The 17,913-nt window shown below is 28.7% G+C and overlaps 5 protein-coding genes across 5 annotated transcripts; 3 read left to right on the plus strand and 2 right to left on the minus strand.

Annotated features, from left to right (window-relative positions):
* Window positions 1–36: 36 nt before the first annotated feature.
* On the minus strand, window positions 37–4,100 carry Apt1 (Acyl-protein thioesterase 1). The gene is made up of 8 exons (XM_035887589.2): window positions 3,944–4,100; window positions 2,466–2,679; window positions 1,952–1,983; window positions 1,798–1,863; window positions 1,668–1,715; window positions 1,335–1,581; window positions 1,074–1,238; window positions 37–894 (listed from the first exon to the last, which is right to left on the minus strand). The coding sequence occupies exons 2-8, from the start codon at window positions 2,511–2,513 to the stop codon at window positions 847–849; spliced, it is 654 nt and encodes a 217-aa protein (XP_035743482.1). The 5' UTR covers window positions 2,514–2,679; window positions 3,944–4,100; the 3' UTR covers window positions 37–846.
* Window positions 3,378–5,615, plus strand: akirin. Its single transcript, XM_035887591.2, has 5 exons — window positions 3,378–3,905; window positions 4,757–4,950; window positions 5,096–5,258; window positions 5,331–5,387; window positions 5,559–5,615. Exons 1-4 carry the CDS (start codon window positions 3,728–3,730, stop codon window positions 5,339–5,341), a joined length of 546 nt encoding a protein of 181 aa, XP_035743484.1. The 5' UTR covers window positions 3,378–3,727; the 3' UTR covers window positions 5,342–5,387; window positions 5,559–5,615.
* A 1,514-nt stretch (window positions 5,616–7,129) lies between these two features.
* Window positions 7,130–9,608, plus strand: Arr2 (arrestin 2). The gene is made up of 7 exons (XM_035887564.2): window positions 7,130–7,283; window positions 7,414–7,535; window positions 7,616–7,915; window positions 8,014–8,241; window positions 8,324–8,512; window positions 8,600–8,768; window positions 8,855–9,608. The coding sequence occupies exons 1-7, from the start codon at window positions 7,217–7,219 to the stop codon at window positions 8,998–9,000; spliced, it is 1,221 nt and encodes a 406-aa protein (XP_035743457.2). The 5' UTR covers window positions 7,130–7,216; the 3' UTR covers window positions 9,001–9,608.
* A 121-nt stretch (window positions 9,609–9,729) lies between these two features.
* On the plus strand, window positions 9,730–13,933 carry Sas-6 (Spindle assembly abnormal 6). The gene is made up of 4 exons (XM_035887563.2): window positions 9,730–10,392; window positions 10,611–11,137; window positions 11,239–11,987; window positions 12,077–13,933. Exons 1-4 carry the CDS (start codon window positions 10,204–10,206, stop codon window positions 12,625–12,627), a joined length of 2,016 nt encoding a protein of 671 aa, XP_035743456.1. The 5' UTR covers window positions 9,730–10,203; the 3' UTR covers window positions 12,628–13,933.
* A 450-nt stretch (window positions 13,934–14,383) lies between these two features.
* Window positions 14,384–17,803, minus strand: Plekhm1 (Pleckstrin homology and RUN domain containing M1). The gene is made up of 3 exons (XM_035887562.2): window positions 15,720–17,803; window positions 15,015–15,650; window positions 14,384–14,946 (listed from the first exon to the last, which is right to left on the minus strand). Exons 1-3 carry the CDS (start codon window positions 17,061–17,063, stop codon window positions 14,782–14,784), a joined length of 2,145 nt encoding a protein of 714 aa, XP_035743455.2. The 5' UTR covers window positions 17,064–17,803; the 3' UTR covers window positions 14,384–14,781.
* Window positions 17,804–17,913: the final 110 nt, after the last annotated feature.

Raw genomic sequence — 17,913 nt, forward strand, 5'->3', positions numbered from 1 at the left:
ATCAGAGAATTTTCAAGCATTACTCACACTTAAATGCAATTATAAATAACTCTAATTATCTTATTATGCATTGTATATATATACATAGTACATATGCAAAGATATTATATGACTTACGATCTTAAAATAAAATTAACTCAATGGAAGTACTGTACCTAATAACAAAAAGAAAACAAAATATGGAAGCTTTATTTTGGAGAATATAATTTAACAATAAAAATATTAAAAATATCTCTTCTCAAAATTATTATTTAAGTGGCTGTTTGAGATCGAAGATGTTATAGTGAACTGATAATACAGCTTTTAATTCTCTTCTTTGTGAAGTTATATTCTGTACACTAATAATAAATAATCCTAGATCTAAGCTACTCGTAATTTTTGGTTCTACAATTTATTTTTTTTAAGAATACCTATAAAAGCCACTTCTGTATTATTTTTTTTATAAATTTTAGTTGGCTTAGAATAAAGAATAAGGAAAGCTGATAAATTATTGATATCTACTACAGATTAACAACATAATATTAAAACAAATGCATTATTCAATACAATTGTTGTTCTGAAATTAAACTAAAATTTTAAACTTTGAGTAGCTACAATATGTTAAAGAATTGATATTCCAATGTATAAAGTATTCTACATTTTAATTAGTTAAAAATAAATATACCTTAGAGAGAATGCTCTTTTAATTAACTAATCATATTTCCTTTAAAAATAAAAAAATTGTATCTACTTTTTCCTTTTACCAGAGGTAATAGGTAAATTAATACTAATCAGTTTGATTATTGATTAAATAATAAGGTAATCTGACCAATTCTTAAAATGTAAGAATGTGCTCAATGTAATTTATTACGGCTTCAAGACTGTGTTAAGGAATTTTTTCACATCGCGCATTTCCTGGAAAAATAGTAGTAACATTACATATTTATAATGACGTTCTCTATAAAAAAACAAATTTTAGGAGTTAGAAATTTGTAAGAATATAACAAAATAAATAATTTCAAAAAAAGAAAATAATTAGATCTGCAAAATAAATATGGTATTTTATTATAATAAAAATTGCTTTTACTACTTACCTCTTCAGAGGATGTATGCATCATTCCCCTGTATGTTTTAAATTCTGTCTGTGACATAAACTGTTTAAGAAGAAATGCAGTCATTTGACCCCATTTATATGGCACTATAGGATCGCAATCTCCATGACATTGCAATAGCGGTGTATTTTTATTTCCTAATGCTTCCTAATAATGAAATAAAATAGTATTATTAATTATAGCAATAATAGTAAAAATAAATTAGAGAATTAGCAATATTATTAAGATTTGAAATAAACTTACTGCAGGAAACTTTTGATGTAAAGGAAGCCAAGATGACAAAGCTATTATACCAGCTAATGGTTCTGGATATGTAAGCGCACTATATATAGCCAAAGCTCCACCTTGACTAAATCCTCCCAAGACAATATTTTTGGTCGATATACCTGCAGCAACTTCCTGCGCAATTAGACTACGAACATATTCTGCAGCTTTACGTATACCCTCTTCATCTTCTGGACCAGTAGGATCCAGAGATCGTAAATCAAACCTGTCAATTTAATGTTACTTAACTAAATTAAATTAAATTATTATATATATTATAAACATTCTATAATATTTATTGAATTAACTTACCAAGATGGCATTCGAAAGCCTGCATTAAGAGTCACTGGCATTGTTGGTCTAAAAAATAATAGAGAAATTTTTAATTTTCTTTTTAATAATTTTGATATTACCAAAATATTGTTACAATATTGTAACATACGCAGTTGGACAAATAACTTTGACATGAGATGGTCTAACTGCTGCCATAGGATTGGCCCAACCATTTCTATGAAACAAAAATTAATTATTTAATACTTTTATAAAATTTATAAAACTACAAAGAGATAAATTTTAAGTAAATTTTAATAGCTTACCCTGTATCACCTAAACCATGGAAGAATATAAGCTAGAATATCAATATTTGCATTTATTATAAAAAAAATAATACTTTTATAAATATAGTATTGATAAATAATATATTAATTTTACTACAATTGCTACATTATCTCAAAAAAAAAAAAAAAAAAAAAAAAAAAAAAAAAAAAAAAGACATGATAGATAAGATTGTATGTAAGATTGTAGAAAAAAAAGTATGGTTGTTAAAAGTATAAGAACTTAAAATGCTATAGGTCACTTTAAGGACAATTGATAATACACTATTTTCTTTTTATTTTCATTGAGTAAAAATATGAATGAAATTATCTAAGTGATGAATACAAATGAAATGTTAAAAACTTGAAATATAAAAGCTATAGATTACTAGACATTTATGAAATATGATATATAAATATATATGATCATGATCGTTTGAAAAATAGTTACGGAGAAAATATAACCAAAAAATAGTATAAAATAAATTTGTAGATACTACATATGAATAATATTTACCGTAGCTGTATGTCTAGTAGCAGCAGAAATTATCACTGGGCTTGACATTTTATTTTCTTCGATTTTCTATGTAGTATATAAAATGTGGGACAAATTATATATTAATTCAATAAAAATCGTAAACAGAGAATACTAAAGCGGACATTAATCCTTCCATCCATCTGCAGAGTTGGTTAATATTCCCCAGATTTGTGAAGTCATCGGTCGAATTCATCTAGAATGCAACATACAACAAAAAGTATGAAAACCATTGACTATGATAAATTATAACTATTATATAATAAAATTGTATCATTTATATTGTAAAATTTTTTGTTATTATTTAACCATTAGTTATTCCATTCACAAGGAATATATAAAGAAACTTAAATTCAAACTTATTGTATATTTAGAAGTTGATCATCGAGACATTTAAAAAATATATCATAAATATATATATGCAATCCTAAAAATGTTTCAAATTTTGAAAAAAATAAAATAATATAACTGTAAAAAAATAAAATAATTGTAAAGTTTAGGTTCTTTGATTCATTATTTCCCATTATTTTCCATTTATGAATTCTTTTTCTTCTTATTATAAATTGCAAGGAGTGTAATAAATTCTTCAATGGAAATATTGCTCATTGATTTTTAATAGTAGATATTATAAAAGATAATTTCTTTGTACGTATATACACATCGTTCAAAAGTTATGCATAGAATAAAAGAATATAAAAAATAATATAACAGAAACAAAAAAAAATAACATTGAGAAATGTATAAATAAAAATCTCAAGTTACATCAATGAAAATCACAGCGTAGATACGAACGGACCAATCAGAAAGGGTCTACTCGGTAATGCAGCGGTTTCTGCAGCCCTAAAGGCGCATATATATTTTCTTAAATGTCTTAGTCTCCATGAGAATCGAACTTAGGTGTGCCTGGAATGCGAGCATTACGAATAACAAAGATGGTGCGTCGATGCTCGAAGCACTCGCTCCATGATCGTTCCTAGCCGAGGAGTCGTGCTGACCAGCCATATTGTTTCACCGCAGTGTTTGTTTTGGTGCAACCTACATTTCATATTGAAAAATTGAGGAAAATCGGTTCGGCGTTAGGTAAAAGAAACGCGCTGAAAGTGGAGAATCATATTTTAGGGCGTTGTACAAGTAACGGTGACCGTGCGGTCTTTTCTATCGTAATCGTCGGCATCCGAAGAGGGGCTAATCCGATATAATCTGGGTGTCAGTCAACGCACACGAGAAACGGCCGAGCGAAAGAAATGGCCTGCGCCACTCTAAAGAGGTCCTTGGAGTTCGACCCGGTGCATAGTCATGGTCGTCCTAGCAAGCGACGGAGATGCGTTCCGATGTGCGTTTCGCCCGGTACATCGGCGCAGAACAATCCGGGATCACAAAATCCCTCGCCCTTTGGCGACGTTACTCACAAATTAACTCCTGGTAATTACTATAGCTTACGGCCATTTTTTTTTACTCACCTGGCCTTATGATTCGAGAAGAAGAAGGGATGGCTATAACATGTTCTCTCTTTATAATTTCAAATTTCCTATACTTCCCTACTATTCTATTGTATGACTACTACCACCACCACTATACCACTACACTACCACTACCACTACACTACCACTACCACTACCACTACCACTACCACCACTACCACACCATCAGAAAGAGGGGTGGGGGACAGGATTCCTTGGAAGAATGTCTATGCGTGATCGAATTTTTGCAGCTTGTCTTTTCTTTTTTTTGTTTTTTTATTTTTATCTTTTGAATATATTTATTTAAATCTTTATACTCTGTTTTCAGTAAGATTATTATATTATTTTAAATGATTATTAATATTTTTTTTCGGATCATACTTATTCATAGATAGAATCGATTACTTTTGTCTAATACGAAATTTAATGATATTCGTAAAACATAACTTGATAATTCATATATAATAATATGATAATCATATACATTTTTTATTTATTTATTTATTTTTTTTTTTAATACATGCATACGAGTACTGGAATTCATGCTCGTGCGCATGCGTACACACGCGATAAGTAAAATTAACGGACTATTAATGCTTTGAATTTTATTAATTATATTTGACTTGAAATAGAGTTAAAAATTTTATTGAGTTTTCAAATATGATAATATTGTCGAACGTATAACTTGATGTGTATATATATGTATACCTATAAACGTTATGAGATTAAATGTACAAGTTTATTTATGGATGCCTATCTGATTTAATAATTACTATGTAAATTAATTGTATTTTTATATTTTCTTTCAAATAGAAAAAATGGCTGCCAATATCAGAGAAGAGATTCGTAGACTGCACCGACGCAAACAACTATATTTTAATCCTCAAATCAACAATGGAGATTCTTCAGATATGGAAGGCCCTTCCAGTCCATCTAGCCCTTCTGCTCAAAGTTCAAGCTCTTATACTCCTAGTGGAAAAGAAAAACCTCTTTTTACATTTAGACAGGTATAAAAAATGTATATATAATCTTTTATTAATATTACTAGAATTAACGATATCTAAATATGTAATATATATATTTTTATATCATTTTACTTACATATTATTTGTTATATTTAATATTTTTCTTCATTATTAATAATTTTTTTAGGTTGGCTTGATTTGCGAGCGAATGCTGAAAGAACAGGAAACACAAATTCGAGAGGAGTATGATCAGATCTTAAATATGAAGCTTTCAGAGCAGTATGATGCTTTTGTTAAATTCACCTATGATCAGATACAGAAAAGATTTGAATCTGCAGCTGCGCCAAGTTGTATGTAACAATACTTTTCTTTGTTATGTTTCCATAATTTGTATGTATATTTGATACAATCTTTCATTTCAGATCTATCCTAAAAGAGGATTGTTATTTATAAGGACACATTTCTCTGAAGAATATTATGTGAGGTTTACTTTTAACATTTTTATTTAATTACCATATACATCTTTATAATATTTTTTTTTCTTGCAAATAAGAAATTCACACACATTCGGATAATTAATTTTATAATTTATATAATTTTGTTGTCTACTCATAATTTAATTTATAATAAAGTTTCTTTGTCTATTATAGATTTGTACTGTGTGAAACAAATTTTGCTTCAAGTTTAAGCTGAATACGCTGTGCCACCTCGTTCGAAAAATTATCTTTAGATAAAGCCACAGTATAGTTTACTTTAAAAATAAAAAAATAAATAAAATATAAAAACAAAAAAAAAATAAAAAAACATTGAAGAAGGAAGAAGGATTTAGTAAAGTAAGTTTAGTAGACTCGTGCTGAATAACAGCCAGACTTAAAAAATTTACAATGTATACTATTGAAATTAACAATATTTGTACTGTCACATAACTCAAGTACGGTGGTATCAAGGAACTATATTACGAGGATGTTCTTATATAAGAGCTGCTACTATTGAAATTAATATCTTGTACGAGGCTATATAAAGTACTGTACTCAACAATAGCCTAGAACATTCATGTGATAGTTCTTTGTTAGTGTACAGTTGTAATGCTACAGCGTCTCAGATATTTTCCTTAAGAAATGCAATAATTAATGCTTGTATACTACAGATTTGTAAATCATGTGTCACTATTGTAATATTATCCATGACTAAAGGAAATCGCAAATACAAAGCAGTGTACAAGGAGGAGATCGAAATGTGTTAAAATTTCTTTTGGTTTTCTTTACAAAATCGAATGAAATTCGATAAGAATAGCATTTTTGAAATTAAATGTTAATTTTATTTTGAATTTATTTTTTGGTATGCCTATTTTTTCTTTTTCCTTCTTTTTGTTTTTAGTATGTACAAGGGTTCCATGTGAACAAGACATATATATTTGTTAGCATTAAGGTTATCATGTAAAATTATCATGTAAAATTGTACGATTAATGGAAGCATTATTAAAATGTATGAAAAGATTGATTATTGAAATGGTTATGCTACATTATATAGCTGAAATACTATTTCAAATCAAAACATGATCCTTTCTTTAATATATTATGTAGTCAATTTGTTTTTACATATGCCTCAGATAATCTCTTTATCTAGTATAAACATCTTTTATTTGTAATAAAGATATTACGAACTGTAACAATGCGTAAATTGTCAGATCGTACAAACCATTGTGAATAATGATGACGATAATAATAACAATACGAAATAAAGATTTCTTAGTATTCTTTAAAATTTTTTTTTCCCTTTTAATATTTTTCTTTACACATATTTTCTATTTTTATAATTGAATGTAATATTAAATTTTAAATCAGTCTTTCTTTATCTATAAGAAAAAAGCTTTCTTTATCTAAAATAGATACTTATTATTTTACATAAAAATTTATTATTGAAATAAATGTTATAATAAAACTGAGATCATAAATTCTATTAAAATTAAAACACATTAATATGAAGCACATATAAAAACTATGAAATTAAATAATTGGCACAAAAAATGTACAGAAAAATAACTGTCACTTATAACATAAACATACCATCATTCTAACATCAAAGCATCTGAATTACTGAATAAACGCATAAAAGACGTAACAAAGTTTTAACTAGATGTGCATTAATAATCTTATTAAGTAAATTGCATAATGAAATAATGTAATTAGTAATATGGCTTCAAGTTGTGAAGCCCCTGGTAAGAGTATAAGAAGGCACCACTGCAATGTTTGGAACTGTCACTTCTGGGTAGGACACAAACCTTCACTAAGCAGCTTGAGTAGAAAAAATGTTCCCTATCTTGTTTTTGGCTTTCGTTGTAGCCATTAAGGTATTCAAGAAGACCACGCCTAATGGTAAGTGTTACAGTACATGTATAAATGCAAACATCATATCTAATACAAACAAATAATTTTTCAAACTCAAAACTATCCACCAAATTTATTTTCATGATATAATGTATATCATACATCTATATACTAACAGGTAAGGTCACTGTCTACCTGGGTAAACGAGACTTCATTGATCATCTAGATCATGTGGATCCTATCGATGGCATCATTGTCGTGGAAAATGATTACCTCCAAGGACGAAAGGTTTATGGTCAGGTTGGTATAAATATATGTATTTCCTAAGCCTTCGTCACAACATACAAAGTTATTAACAAAAACCTGTTGTTCCTATTCAGGTGACTACTACCTATCGTTTTGGCCGAGAAGAAGATGAAGTAATGGGTGTCAAATTCAGCAAGGAATTGATTCTCTGCCGAGATCAAATAGTTCCTTTGAAAAAAGAAAAACAAGAAACAACTGCAATCCAAGAAAGATTATTGAAAAGACTTGGACCAAATGCCTATCCATTCCTTTTCCAATTTCCTCAGAACTCTCCGAGCTCTGTTACCCTTCAACCTGGAGATGATGATCAGGGTAAACCATTGGGTGTTGACTATACCGTCAAAATTTTTGTTGGAGAGAATGAAGAAGATAAGGTAATCTAAACAAAAAGAGCAAGGATTAATAGAAAGCAAATATTTAACAACGTTAGTTCAGAGAAAATAACAAAGAACAATATTAATTTTTATTATAGGGCCATAAGAGATCATCCGTGGCATTGACTATCAAGAAACTACAATATGCACCACCAATACGAGGACGCAGACTTCCAAGCTCTCTTGTATCAAAAGGATTTACTTTCTCTCAGGGGAAACTCAACTTAGAAGTTACACTTGACAAAGAAATATACTACCATGGAGAAAAAATGGCAGCTAATGTAATAATTACAAATAATTCTAGGAAAGCAGTGAAAAATATTAAGGTACATTATGTTGGTGCACATAATATGCTAAAAATATTTCCTTTATCGAGGCATTGTACTAAAGATAATATTATGATTATAGCTTTTTGTGGTGCAACACTGCGAAGTTACTATGGTCAATGCTCAGTTTTCACGACATGTGGCTAGCTTAGAAACTCGTGAAGGTTGCCCAATTACTCCCGGTGCATCCTTTACAAAACAATTTTACCTTGTACCTCTGGCTAGCAGTAACAAAGATCGCCGTGGAATTGCTCTTGATGGACATCTTAAGGTACTGCAAATTTAATAAATGTTATAAAATTGTTTCCCTTTGAAATGATTTACTAATTCCTTATTGATATATTTTCATATATCATAGGATGATGATGTAAATCTTGCATCTTCAACCATGGTGCAAGAAGGTAAATGTCCAGCAGAAGCAATGGGTATTGTTATTTCTTACTCTGTGAGAGTAAAATTGAACTGCGGCACTTTGGGAGGTGAACTAATCACAGATGTACCATTTAAATTAATGCATCCTACTCCTGGTAAGAAAAAAATTTCAATTATATTGCATTTATAATCGTAAATATATGAATGTTCAAATATAATATTTCTTTTTCTGTTGCCATAGGAGCTGTTGAAAAGGAAAAGGCCATGATGAAGAAGAGCAAGAGCATTGATAGAACTCGCTATGAAAATTCTTGCTATGCAAACGATGATGATGATAATATTGTATTTGAAGACTTTGCACGCCTACGCTTGAATGAACCAGAGTAAAATATCTGTATATATGTGTACTATATTTCTCAAGAGAATCTTAAATTTTTCAATAATAAAATAGCAAGTATTACAGAAGGTAAAATGGAAAGAATTTTGAATTAATACTTGAAAAAAGTAGGATTCTTTTGACGAAAGAAATACGCAACCTATAATGAGAAAACTAGGCAATCAATAAGGTAAATTGTTAATTATAAAAATATTAAATTGTGATCAATCAATTATTTTAATAAATACATATAATTATTATATCCATATTATGGAACGCTAATAGAAAAAATATAATAAAAATAAATAAAAAAAGCGAAAACGACAATATGAAAATACCATGTCGTCATGAAATTTCCGTGCGATTGTGGTGGTCGCACGGAAATTCATTCAACCGACGGCCAAAAAAAAACGAGCTTAATCAATAATAATTTATACTTAATTATATTAAAAACTATCCCGTCTTACCAGAAGTGACATGTATGTTGTTAATCATAATTTCTTATTATTATGCTGTATATCAATATGTTTCTTTAATACTAACGAATATTAAGTTCATAATATTGTTCAGTTATTATTACTGTACATTAAAATAAAAATAAACAAAAATATAATATTAATTTATTAATTATTATTAATTATTAGTACTTTGAAATTACCAAAACGAAAAATCTATACACAAGCATACATAAGTAAACACAACTACATACAAAATAAAAATACCGAACTATATGAATATATAAACATAGCTAAATTCATAAATATACATATATACATATATAGATATATAGATATATAAATACACAATAATATTACTCTTAAATTAATCATACATTACCAGCGAAACGAAAGATTAATCATTACATATCCTAAATATTAAATCACATTGAACATTTCCTACATTACTTGTATCGCATAAGTACAATAAAAATATTAATATATATAAACAGTAAAATATAATATAGAAGACAAATAAAATAAGTGAAAAGAGGGCTGAAGAAAGCAGAAGACCAAATTATAGTTTCGGCGCGTGTTGTTTCGATGGCAGCACTTGCGTTACGCGTGCGTCGATTTGTGATGTATAATTTGAAACTTCGTTCTTTCGTTTCAAAAGATATTTAAAGTTTCAAACAGATGAATCGAAATTTAGTATTATCGTTTAAATTATTTAATGACTCGAGATTTACAAATGTTTATCAAAAGAGCTGGTGAAGAATGAATTATTTGAACAGTATAGGAGGCAGCGGAACGAGTGCTGATTCTGGCCTCCAATTGAACAATGTCGAAGTGTTATATACTAAAGTGCAAAAGGTTTATATAAAACCTCAACATAAAGAAGAACGTCAACGTGATCTTAGAGTGAATGTTGAAACGCATGCTGGTCTTAGTCCTGTTTGTCGCAAGGTATTATTTCTTTCATATGAATAACCTGTGAATGATTTGTGTCCAAATTCTAGTAGAAATTGTATCTTCTATTTATTAAATAACGATATTTAATAAATTTTGTAACATTAACATGTTTTTATATAGATTAAAATTATTATTAAACTGTAATCATTATACAAATCATAGCAATTATTTAAATTATTAAAGGTGTTACAGAGTGCATCATTTTATTTCAGAGTTTATGTGTCTTATTGTCAGATGATGATGATCCTTGCTTTTTATATTCCTTGTTTATTGCCGAAGAGGATTTTAAAGTACTAAAAGCTCAACAAGGTTTATTAGTTGACTTTGATAATTTCGCAACACAATTAATATGTTTATTAGAACAATGCAATGTACCTGGTTCCAATGTGTCAAAAGCACCACCCAAATTTCTTTTGCTATTAGCAGAAGAAAGTACAGAATGGACATTCAAGCTGGTTGAAACTAATAATTTTAAACATCTTTGCCATTTGAGTTTATTTATATCTCCTGCTAACGATTCTGATTTAAGAACTCATATGGCTATGAAAATAAAACAATTAAAAGAGAATGTTTTACAAAAAAGTAGAGATGTGCTTGGGTTAGAAACACGATTAAATGATTTGACTAATAAATTTGAATCAAAGACTAAAGAATTAGACCAATTAGAACAAAGATATCTAGCAGAAAAAAGTCAAATTCAAATTAGTTCTACTCAGCAAATAAGTATTGAGAAGGACAGGTAGATATCTTTAATTCTTATATTATTTTCATGTTTTTCTACTTATATTTTATATACATTACATTTATAAATTATTGATATATATTGATATTGTATAATAGATTTGCTCAGGCAAGGCTAGAATGGCAGCGCCAAAATGATAAAGAGAAAATGGAATTAGAACATAGGCATACAGAAACCTTAAAACAATTACATTCTGAACTTGCTGAATTGCGTACACAAAATATGAGTTATAAGGATAAATTATCATATCTTGAAGCCACTAATAAAGAGCAAAGTAAACAATTACAGAATATTGAAAAAGAATTAAATGTTGCGCAAAAAGAATTAGTTTTTCTAAAAAAACAGAATTCAAAACTAGATATAGATTATCACGAAAAAGATAAAGCTGTTAATGGTTTACGTACAAAAGTAGCTGTACTTGAACAGGAATTAAAAGATAAGGGTGTAATCATTAATAAACATACAGAAATGTTAAAAACAGCAAAAGAACAAAAACAACAATTGGAAGAACTTTTAGCTGATAAGGAAGGTCAATTACAACGTAAACAAAATTCTTTGAGAAGTTTAAGCGATGAATTAGTAAAAGCTAATGAAATATTAACAAAATTACAAAATGAACTAGCTTCTACTAAATCTAAATTAAAACTAAGAACAAGTATAGCATTGGAACAAGAAAGATTATTAGACAGTAAACAAAAGGAAGTTGGTCAATTAGAAAGCAAAATGGAAAGTTTAAACAAAGATATTAAAGAGGCAAAAATAGGAACAGAACACTTAAAAGAACAAGTGAAAGTATTGCAAAATCAATTGGAAGAAAAAGACAAAATAATAAAAAATAATGATAATGGTAGATGTATTAACTTCTTTTATATTTATAAGTATTCAATATTAATTCATAATCACTATTTCATTAAATTTGCATATATTTGATTACAGTAATTAATTGGTTGAATCGCCGTTTAGCTGATAATCAATCTCCACTTCAGAGTGCTACTACTCCAGCTCCAGTTACTATTCCTTCATCGGTACAGCTAACTTTGCCAAGATCAAATAAATTATATGCAAATAGATTTGAAACACGAACACCTGCACCTGCCACTATGCCATCTACTACATTATCAGGATTGCCATTAAAAAATCCGATAGTTCAAAATCCAAATATTAATCAAACTACTCGTACCTCTGCCAGATCTATGGGAGTGGGAGTAGGAGATAGTACAATGGGTTTATCTTCTATTAACAAGACTGGACAAATTTCTAGTACTAGTACACCAATGGATCGCATTAATACTCTAAATAAATTATCAGGGAATGTACCAGGTATGTCATCTGTACCAGCTATTGTAGAAAACAATAATCCATGCATATCTTCAAATGGAACCAAGACAAAAGGTTCAAATGTTGCACTACAAGGTGGATTAAGAAGAGCTGGTTTGTCGGACAAACCAATTTTGCCTTCAGCTTATTTCCCCAAAACTTTACATTGACAAGGCTGCCAGTCACATTTTGACAAAAAAAAGAAAATAGTATAATTAAGTAATTTAATGTAAGTAATAAAATTTTATCTAACAAAGTTTCTTTTGCAAAATCAAAATATATAGCTAATATAACTATAATGCTGCCATAAGTGTTGAATGAAAATTATGAATCAAACGAAATGGTAGTATTTAAAATTTATTGTTAAGTGAAAAAGTACAAATGTACAAATAAAGTATGATCAAGATAAGTATTATTACAAGAGGTTTTTTAAAAGCAAAAATTTAATACTTATTAGTATCGTAATCGTATAAATAGAAAATTTTGTACAGTCTGAAGGTAAAAATTACACAGATACATATATACATATATATACATATATTTGTAGTTAAGATAGTATAATGTTTGATCTCTCACATTATAGACATATTTACAACCACGTATATATTTCCGAAAAAAAATCTTATTGATTGCGTGCTGTTAATAAAAATAGTACCTTTCGCTTCTCAGTTTTTACTGAGATAGCAGGTCATTTGTACCTGTATCCAAGCATGGATTGAAAATTGGCACTTCTGGTGCATAGACGCGTTTTAAATTTAGATAATGTCTTACAAAAATATTTATAACACGTTAAAATAATAAGATAAAGTTACAATATTAATTGAAATATGATTTTATATACAAAATAGTAATGTACATTGAAAAAAATTATTCATTTCTTCCTATAATTTCTAAAGTTTCTATTATTTTATAAAAAGCATATATGGTTTTTACATAAAATCTTATAGTCATAATTCGGCAAAAATAAATATTGCTAATTTTTTTAAAGAATTTTTTAACATGAATACAATTTTGATATTGTTAAATATTAATTCAATGTGTTTAATTAAAAAATCTCTTCATCTTTTTTTAGTATGACATAAAGTATCAATTTAGTATGACATAAAGTATCAATTTTAAGCAGTAACTGAAAATAAGGGTTTTAGTAAAACCTACAATGTACGTCACGTTAATCATTTTCCTATATATAAAAAGATGATGATCATGTATTAATAGATATCTGACAAAGGCATAATTTAATAATGCATAAATCCAATTAAGACTGTATAAATTTAAATAACTATGATAACGTAAAATGATTATATATATCACATTGTAAAACATCAATATATTGAGAATTAATGTGCCTTATATATAAGATAGGCTGGAAAAGTTCATTACATGCAAATTTTATAAAAGATTCTTCTAAAAAAATGTTTTAATATGTCAGTGTAATAATTCATTAAATATCATGCATGATTCTCAGCTAAAAGAATATTTTTACATGTAATGCAATGGATTATTTCTAGTCTACCAGATATTTTACTTAAGATAACTTATTATTTGCATATTAGTAAATCAAAATAAAAATAAAAATTTTAGATAATATAATTCATGTATTAATCTTTTTAAAATAGAATTTTGATAAATGTGAATAAAAACAACTTAGACATGCCAATTCATTAAACTACATTGCATACATACTAACAGTATTAAATGTAATAGATAATAGATAAGTCAGTCAATTTCATATATTTTAATACTTTTTGTATATAAAATTCTAATAAAAATTATGTTGTAGAAATATTTGGCTAATAATGCAATTATAAATTTTATTGTTAATCTTTTTTTATAAAAACATTACTCTTTTATATCAATAATGAATTTTTCTAGAATATATATTAAGCGAAGATTTTTAAATATAATAAACATACTTCAATGTGTCAAAAGTATTTGGTAGATTTTATGACTATCAATAACTATGCCTTTTTATAGGCAATTGTTTTATTGTACAATATACATTTAATTCAATAAATATTTACATAAACATTAATATACACATTAGAACCATCAAAAAATATATAAAGTCCAAATTAATAAACTCGCTGTAATTTTTATATACGAACTTTGTGAATATTTATAATATTGTTTATTTAATAAGCTTGGGATTTTGCTAGATAGACATTGTTTAATTGCTGCATAATATTTTTTTACATTATACCAATGTACAAATGACTATCTACAATAAGAATTTATAAATAAGAAAATACTGTAAGAATTAAAAAGAAAATTTATACAAATCATAAAATCAAATAATATTAACACATTATCAAGGTTATATAATATTAGTCAATATTATTTTCAGATGTTAATGTCGATTCAGGTGGTAATTCTGTACATCCCATGTCTAAAAGAGGAAGATCCATTCGTTTACGCCGACGTTCACACTTCGGACATGGTTTATATGCATTTAAGCAATCTGCATGAAATACGGCATTGCATGATCCGCACTGAAATAATTTTATGCGTATTACATAGATCTGACAGTTTTTCATGAAGCGATTAGGAATGTACTTACTCTATATGTAGAATCTATATCAAAAGGGTAGATGACTTTAGGATTATTGCATACTTCACAAATAAATCCTTTTTGACTACAAAGCCAACAATTTATTACATGATTTCGTGCAAACTCAACTACTCTTTGTAATTGTTGAGCAAGAGTACCATTAGGTATATCAAGAAGATCAGAAACAGAATATTGATGAACATGTTCATATAAATAATCTCTGGGGGCAACATTTTTTTGCAATGATTCAATAACAGGTTCTCGGCAAGTAAACAAATAAGCTCTCAATAAATTCAATTGTATTCTTAAAGACTGTAGTTGTGCCATAACATCTACTGCCATATATATTTTTGGATTCAAAATTTTTAAATCTAATAAAGTAGAACAATCTTTCAGGTACTCTGCAGCTTTTTGACAAATCATATAACGTTTTAAATCCCAATTATGAATCATACGTGATGGTATTATATATTCTCCTTGTGCCATACAATCTGCACAATAATAACTTGCAGAAAAGGAGCAAACATGTGCCTTTGAAAACGTCATACCAATAGCGTGGCCACAATTGAAACAGCTGTAATTTTGCATATCAAGGCCTTTTTCTCTTGGCAACTTTCCTAGTTGCTCATCAAAATTTATGACAATCTATAAAAAAATTTTAATATAATATTATATATTTTAATAATGTAATATATAACATTTTTACTTTTATACCTTAGCAGCAGTTGGAGATTTGATTTCTTCATCAACAGATTTTTTCTTCGGATATTTTTTTAAAAATTCTTGTAGATCTGGTACCATCATATTGCCAGCAGTATGATAGCTTTGAATAAGAGCATCATAGGTCGGTCCATCACCTGGAGTGCGAGGAGCATCCATTCCAGAACCATGAGATATCACAGATGAAGTCATAGAAGATTCACAATCTTCAAATGAAGTTGACCATCCTAGTCTTCCAAATAATGAATTTCCTACAGTAGTAGATATATTATCGGTACAAACAATATTATTTTCTTGAGAACTACTATCTTGATGATCATCTTGAATGATTGTAGTATTAATGTCAATTGTCATAGTTTCTATATTCTTTGTGGGTGTCCCACTAGCTGATACACTTTCCATAACTTCATTTATAGTTTCTTCTACTTTCTGTGTATTTGCTTTCTCTATATTTTTTTGTTTAGATGTATGTGCAGGACTGCCATTTTTATTTTTCTGTGTAGTATGATGATTGTTAGAAATTTTATCTTTTAAAATAATTTTTAGAGCTTCATTTTCTGTAATACAAGCTATATTATTTAAAGCAGATTGCGAAGAATTAAAGGAACCTAAACTACCTATAGAACTTGCAGTTTCTACTTCTTCAGGATTATCATTATCCCTTAATTCTGTAGTTATTGTTTTTGCAATATCTACCGCACTAAACACAGGACAAGATTTCATGGGAGGTGACCATATACCAGCTAAAAGCAGAGGAGTACTTGACCAAAAATTTAAGAGACTACTATTGCAAGCCAGTTCAAAGCTTATGTAATCCAAGCTTTCTATTAATCGTTGAGCAATTTCTATTAAATCGGCATCTCTAATGAAGGCAGAACGATCATAATATGGTTTCAGAGCAGAATTATCCCTTCTTATAGAACACAAATAACTTGCTAATAGACCTTCGTTTAAGGCTAGTCTTATCCATGCTCTACAGTAACCCACTTCAGTGGTAACTTGTGTTAACGCTTGAATTTGATCAATAATTTGGCGATGGGAGAATACTAGTAAAGGTCCCCAAAAACTTGGTTGAGGCATAGCATCAAAATCAGGGCCGCTGAGAACTTCTGTCACTCTATTTAAAAGACTATCCTTTAGTCCATGTAAAAATATAGCTTCCAGTACAGAGCATAATGTCATTGCTTCTTCACAATTTCCAACTGCTTCTTCTTCTGCGACACCTGGTGCGCTCTGCATCTCCATCACACTTGTATTTAACTGTTTTTGTAGAGATTCTCTCACTAATATATTTCTTTTGTTTGTGAGGGATTTGACGGATTTTAGAAGAGAATTCATTTTCTGCAATATCTCTTGTCACCAATATTTTAATGAAACTAGTATGATTCCATTCGAACATCTTCGTGACTCGATAAAAAGAAATAATCGAGTCGTTTAAATCAATCGGATAATATCTTTATATCAGTATCATCGAAAGTAAATGATGTAAATTGCAATCATATAATTCGAGTATCATGCTTTCACTGACGAAAGAATAAGGAAATGACCCCAAAATGAATGGGATCATCGTGAGATAAGTACGGCACGTTGAACTTCGAACCAGTTAACGTAATACACAACAATGTTATCTCTATTTCTTCCTTCCTCCGAAGACGTCCGTAAATGTATTATAATAAATAGGTTAGGTATAATAATAGCAAAATATATCACAAACAGTACGACGTGTAATTTAAGTTCGAATTTAACGATCGATCGTGTATTTATATTTGCATTTGAGCGAATGCAAGAACAAAGAATCTCCAAGATTCTTTGAGATAGAATTAACTATCTCTGTCGCACTTAATCCAGTTTGTTCCGAGAAATACCACGTCCATTATACGAGGACAACGCAACGTCATTGCTTTCTATGCACGCACAATCACATAGAGTGAAGTTCGTCCTCTTCTCCTACCTTTCTAATATATTTTATTATTTATCGTAAATAGTTTTGATAAAAAGCGATAGGTTGCGCTGGCAAAAATTTTAACGCTTTGTTCATTTTGACGTACTCAAGTGCACTTTTGTTATTTAGCGTCACACCTGGCAGTCGCCCTGTTTCTTTCGCCTTCAAAATCTTCTTGAATAACGCGCCACGAACGGATTAATATATGCAATATGTCGGACATTTTTTGGTTCGATGCATTTCATT

The sequence above is a fragment of the Vespa mandarinia genome, chromosome 8 (genome assembly GCF_050613455.1).
Source record: "Vespa mandarinia isolate Hongniang chromosome 8, ASM5061345v1, whole genome shotgun sequence".
Taxonomy (NCBI): domain Eukaryota; kingdom Metazoa; phylum Arthropoda; class Insecta; order Hymenoptera; family Vespidae; genus Vespa; species Vespa mandarinia.

What these genes read in the sequence shown, in the direction of transcription:
- Apt1 (XM_035887589.2), bottom strand. Translation starts at nt 2,513, where the DNA reads ATGTCAAGCCCAGTGATAATTTCTGCTGCTACTAGACATACAGCTACG. An exon ending in AAAGTTATTTGTCCAACTGC is followed by an intron (nt 1,716 to 1,797) that starts GTATGTTACAAT and finishes ATTATTTTTTAG; the next exon opens with ACCAACAATGCCAGTGACTC. An exon ending in TGCATACATCCTCTGAAGAG is followed by an intron (nt 895 to 1,073) that starts GTAAGTAGTAAA and finishes CTATTTTTCCAG; the next exon opens with GAAATGCGCGATGTGAAAAA.
- akirin (XM_035887591.2), top strand. Translation starts at nt 3,728, where the DNA reads ATGGCCTGCGCCACTCTAAAGAGGTCCTTGGAGTTCGACCCGGTGCAT. An exon ending in TACTCACAAATTAACTCCTG is followed by an intron (nt 3,906 to 4,756) that starts GTAATTACTATA and finishes TCTTTCAAATAG; the next exon opens with AAAAAATGGCTGCCAATATC. An exon ending in CTCTTTTTACATTTAGACAG is followed by an intron (nt 4,951 to 5,095) that starts GTATAAAAAATG and finishes TAATTTTTTTAG; the next exon opens with GTTGGCTTGATTTGCGAGCG.
- Arr2 (XM_035887564.2), top strand. Translation starts at nt 7,217, where the DNA reads ATGTTCCCTATCTTGTTTTTGGCTTTCGTTGTAGCCATTAAGGTATTC. An exon ending in GAGAGAATGAAGAAGATAAG is followed by an intron (nt 7,916 to 8,013) that starts GTAATCTAAACA and finishes TTTTTATTATAG; the next exon opens with GGCCATAAGAGATCATCCGT. An exon ending in AAGCAGTGAAAAATATTAAG is followed by an intron (nt 8,242 to 8,323) that starts GTACATTATGTT and finishes TTATGATTATAG; the next exon opens with CTTTTTGTGGTGCAACACTG.
- Sas-6 (XM_035887563.2), top strand. Translation starts at nt 10,204, where the DNA reads ATGAATTATTTGAACAGTATAGGAGGCAGCGGAACGAGTGCTGATTCT. An exon ending in TTAGTCCTGTTTGTCGCAAG is followed by an intron (nt 10,393 to 10,610) that starts GTATTATTTCTT and finishes ATTTTATTTCAG; the next exon opens with AGTTTATGTGTCTTATTGTC. An exon ending in ATAAGTATTGAGAAGGACAG is followed by an intron (nt 11,138 to 11,238) that starts GTAGATATCTTT and finishes ATTGTATAATAG; the next exon opens with ATTTGCTCAGGCAAGGCTAG.
- Plekhm1 (XM_035887562.2), bottom strand. Translation starts at nt 17,063, where the DNA reads ATGAATTCTCTTCTAAAATCCGTCAAATCCCTCACAAACAAAAGAAAT. An exon ending in AATCTCCAACTGCTGCTAAG is followed by an intron (nt 15,651 to 15,719) that starts GTATAAAAGTAA and finishes ATTTTTTTATAG; the next exon opens with ATTGTCATAAATTTTGATGA. An exon ending in ATATAGATTCTACATATAGA is followed by an intron (nt 14,947 to 15,014) that starts GTAAGTACATTC and finishes AAATTATTTCAG; the next exon opens with TGCGGATCATGCAATGCCGT.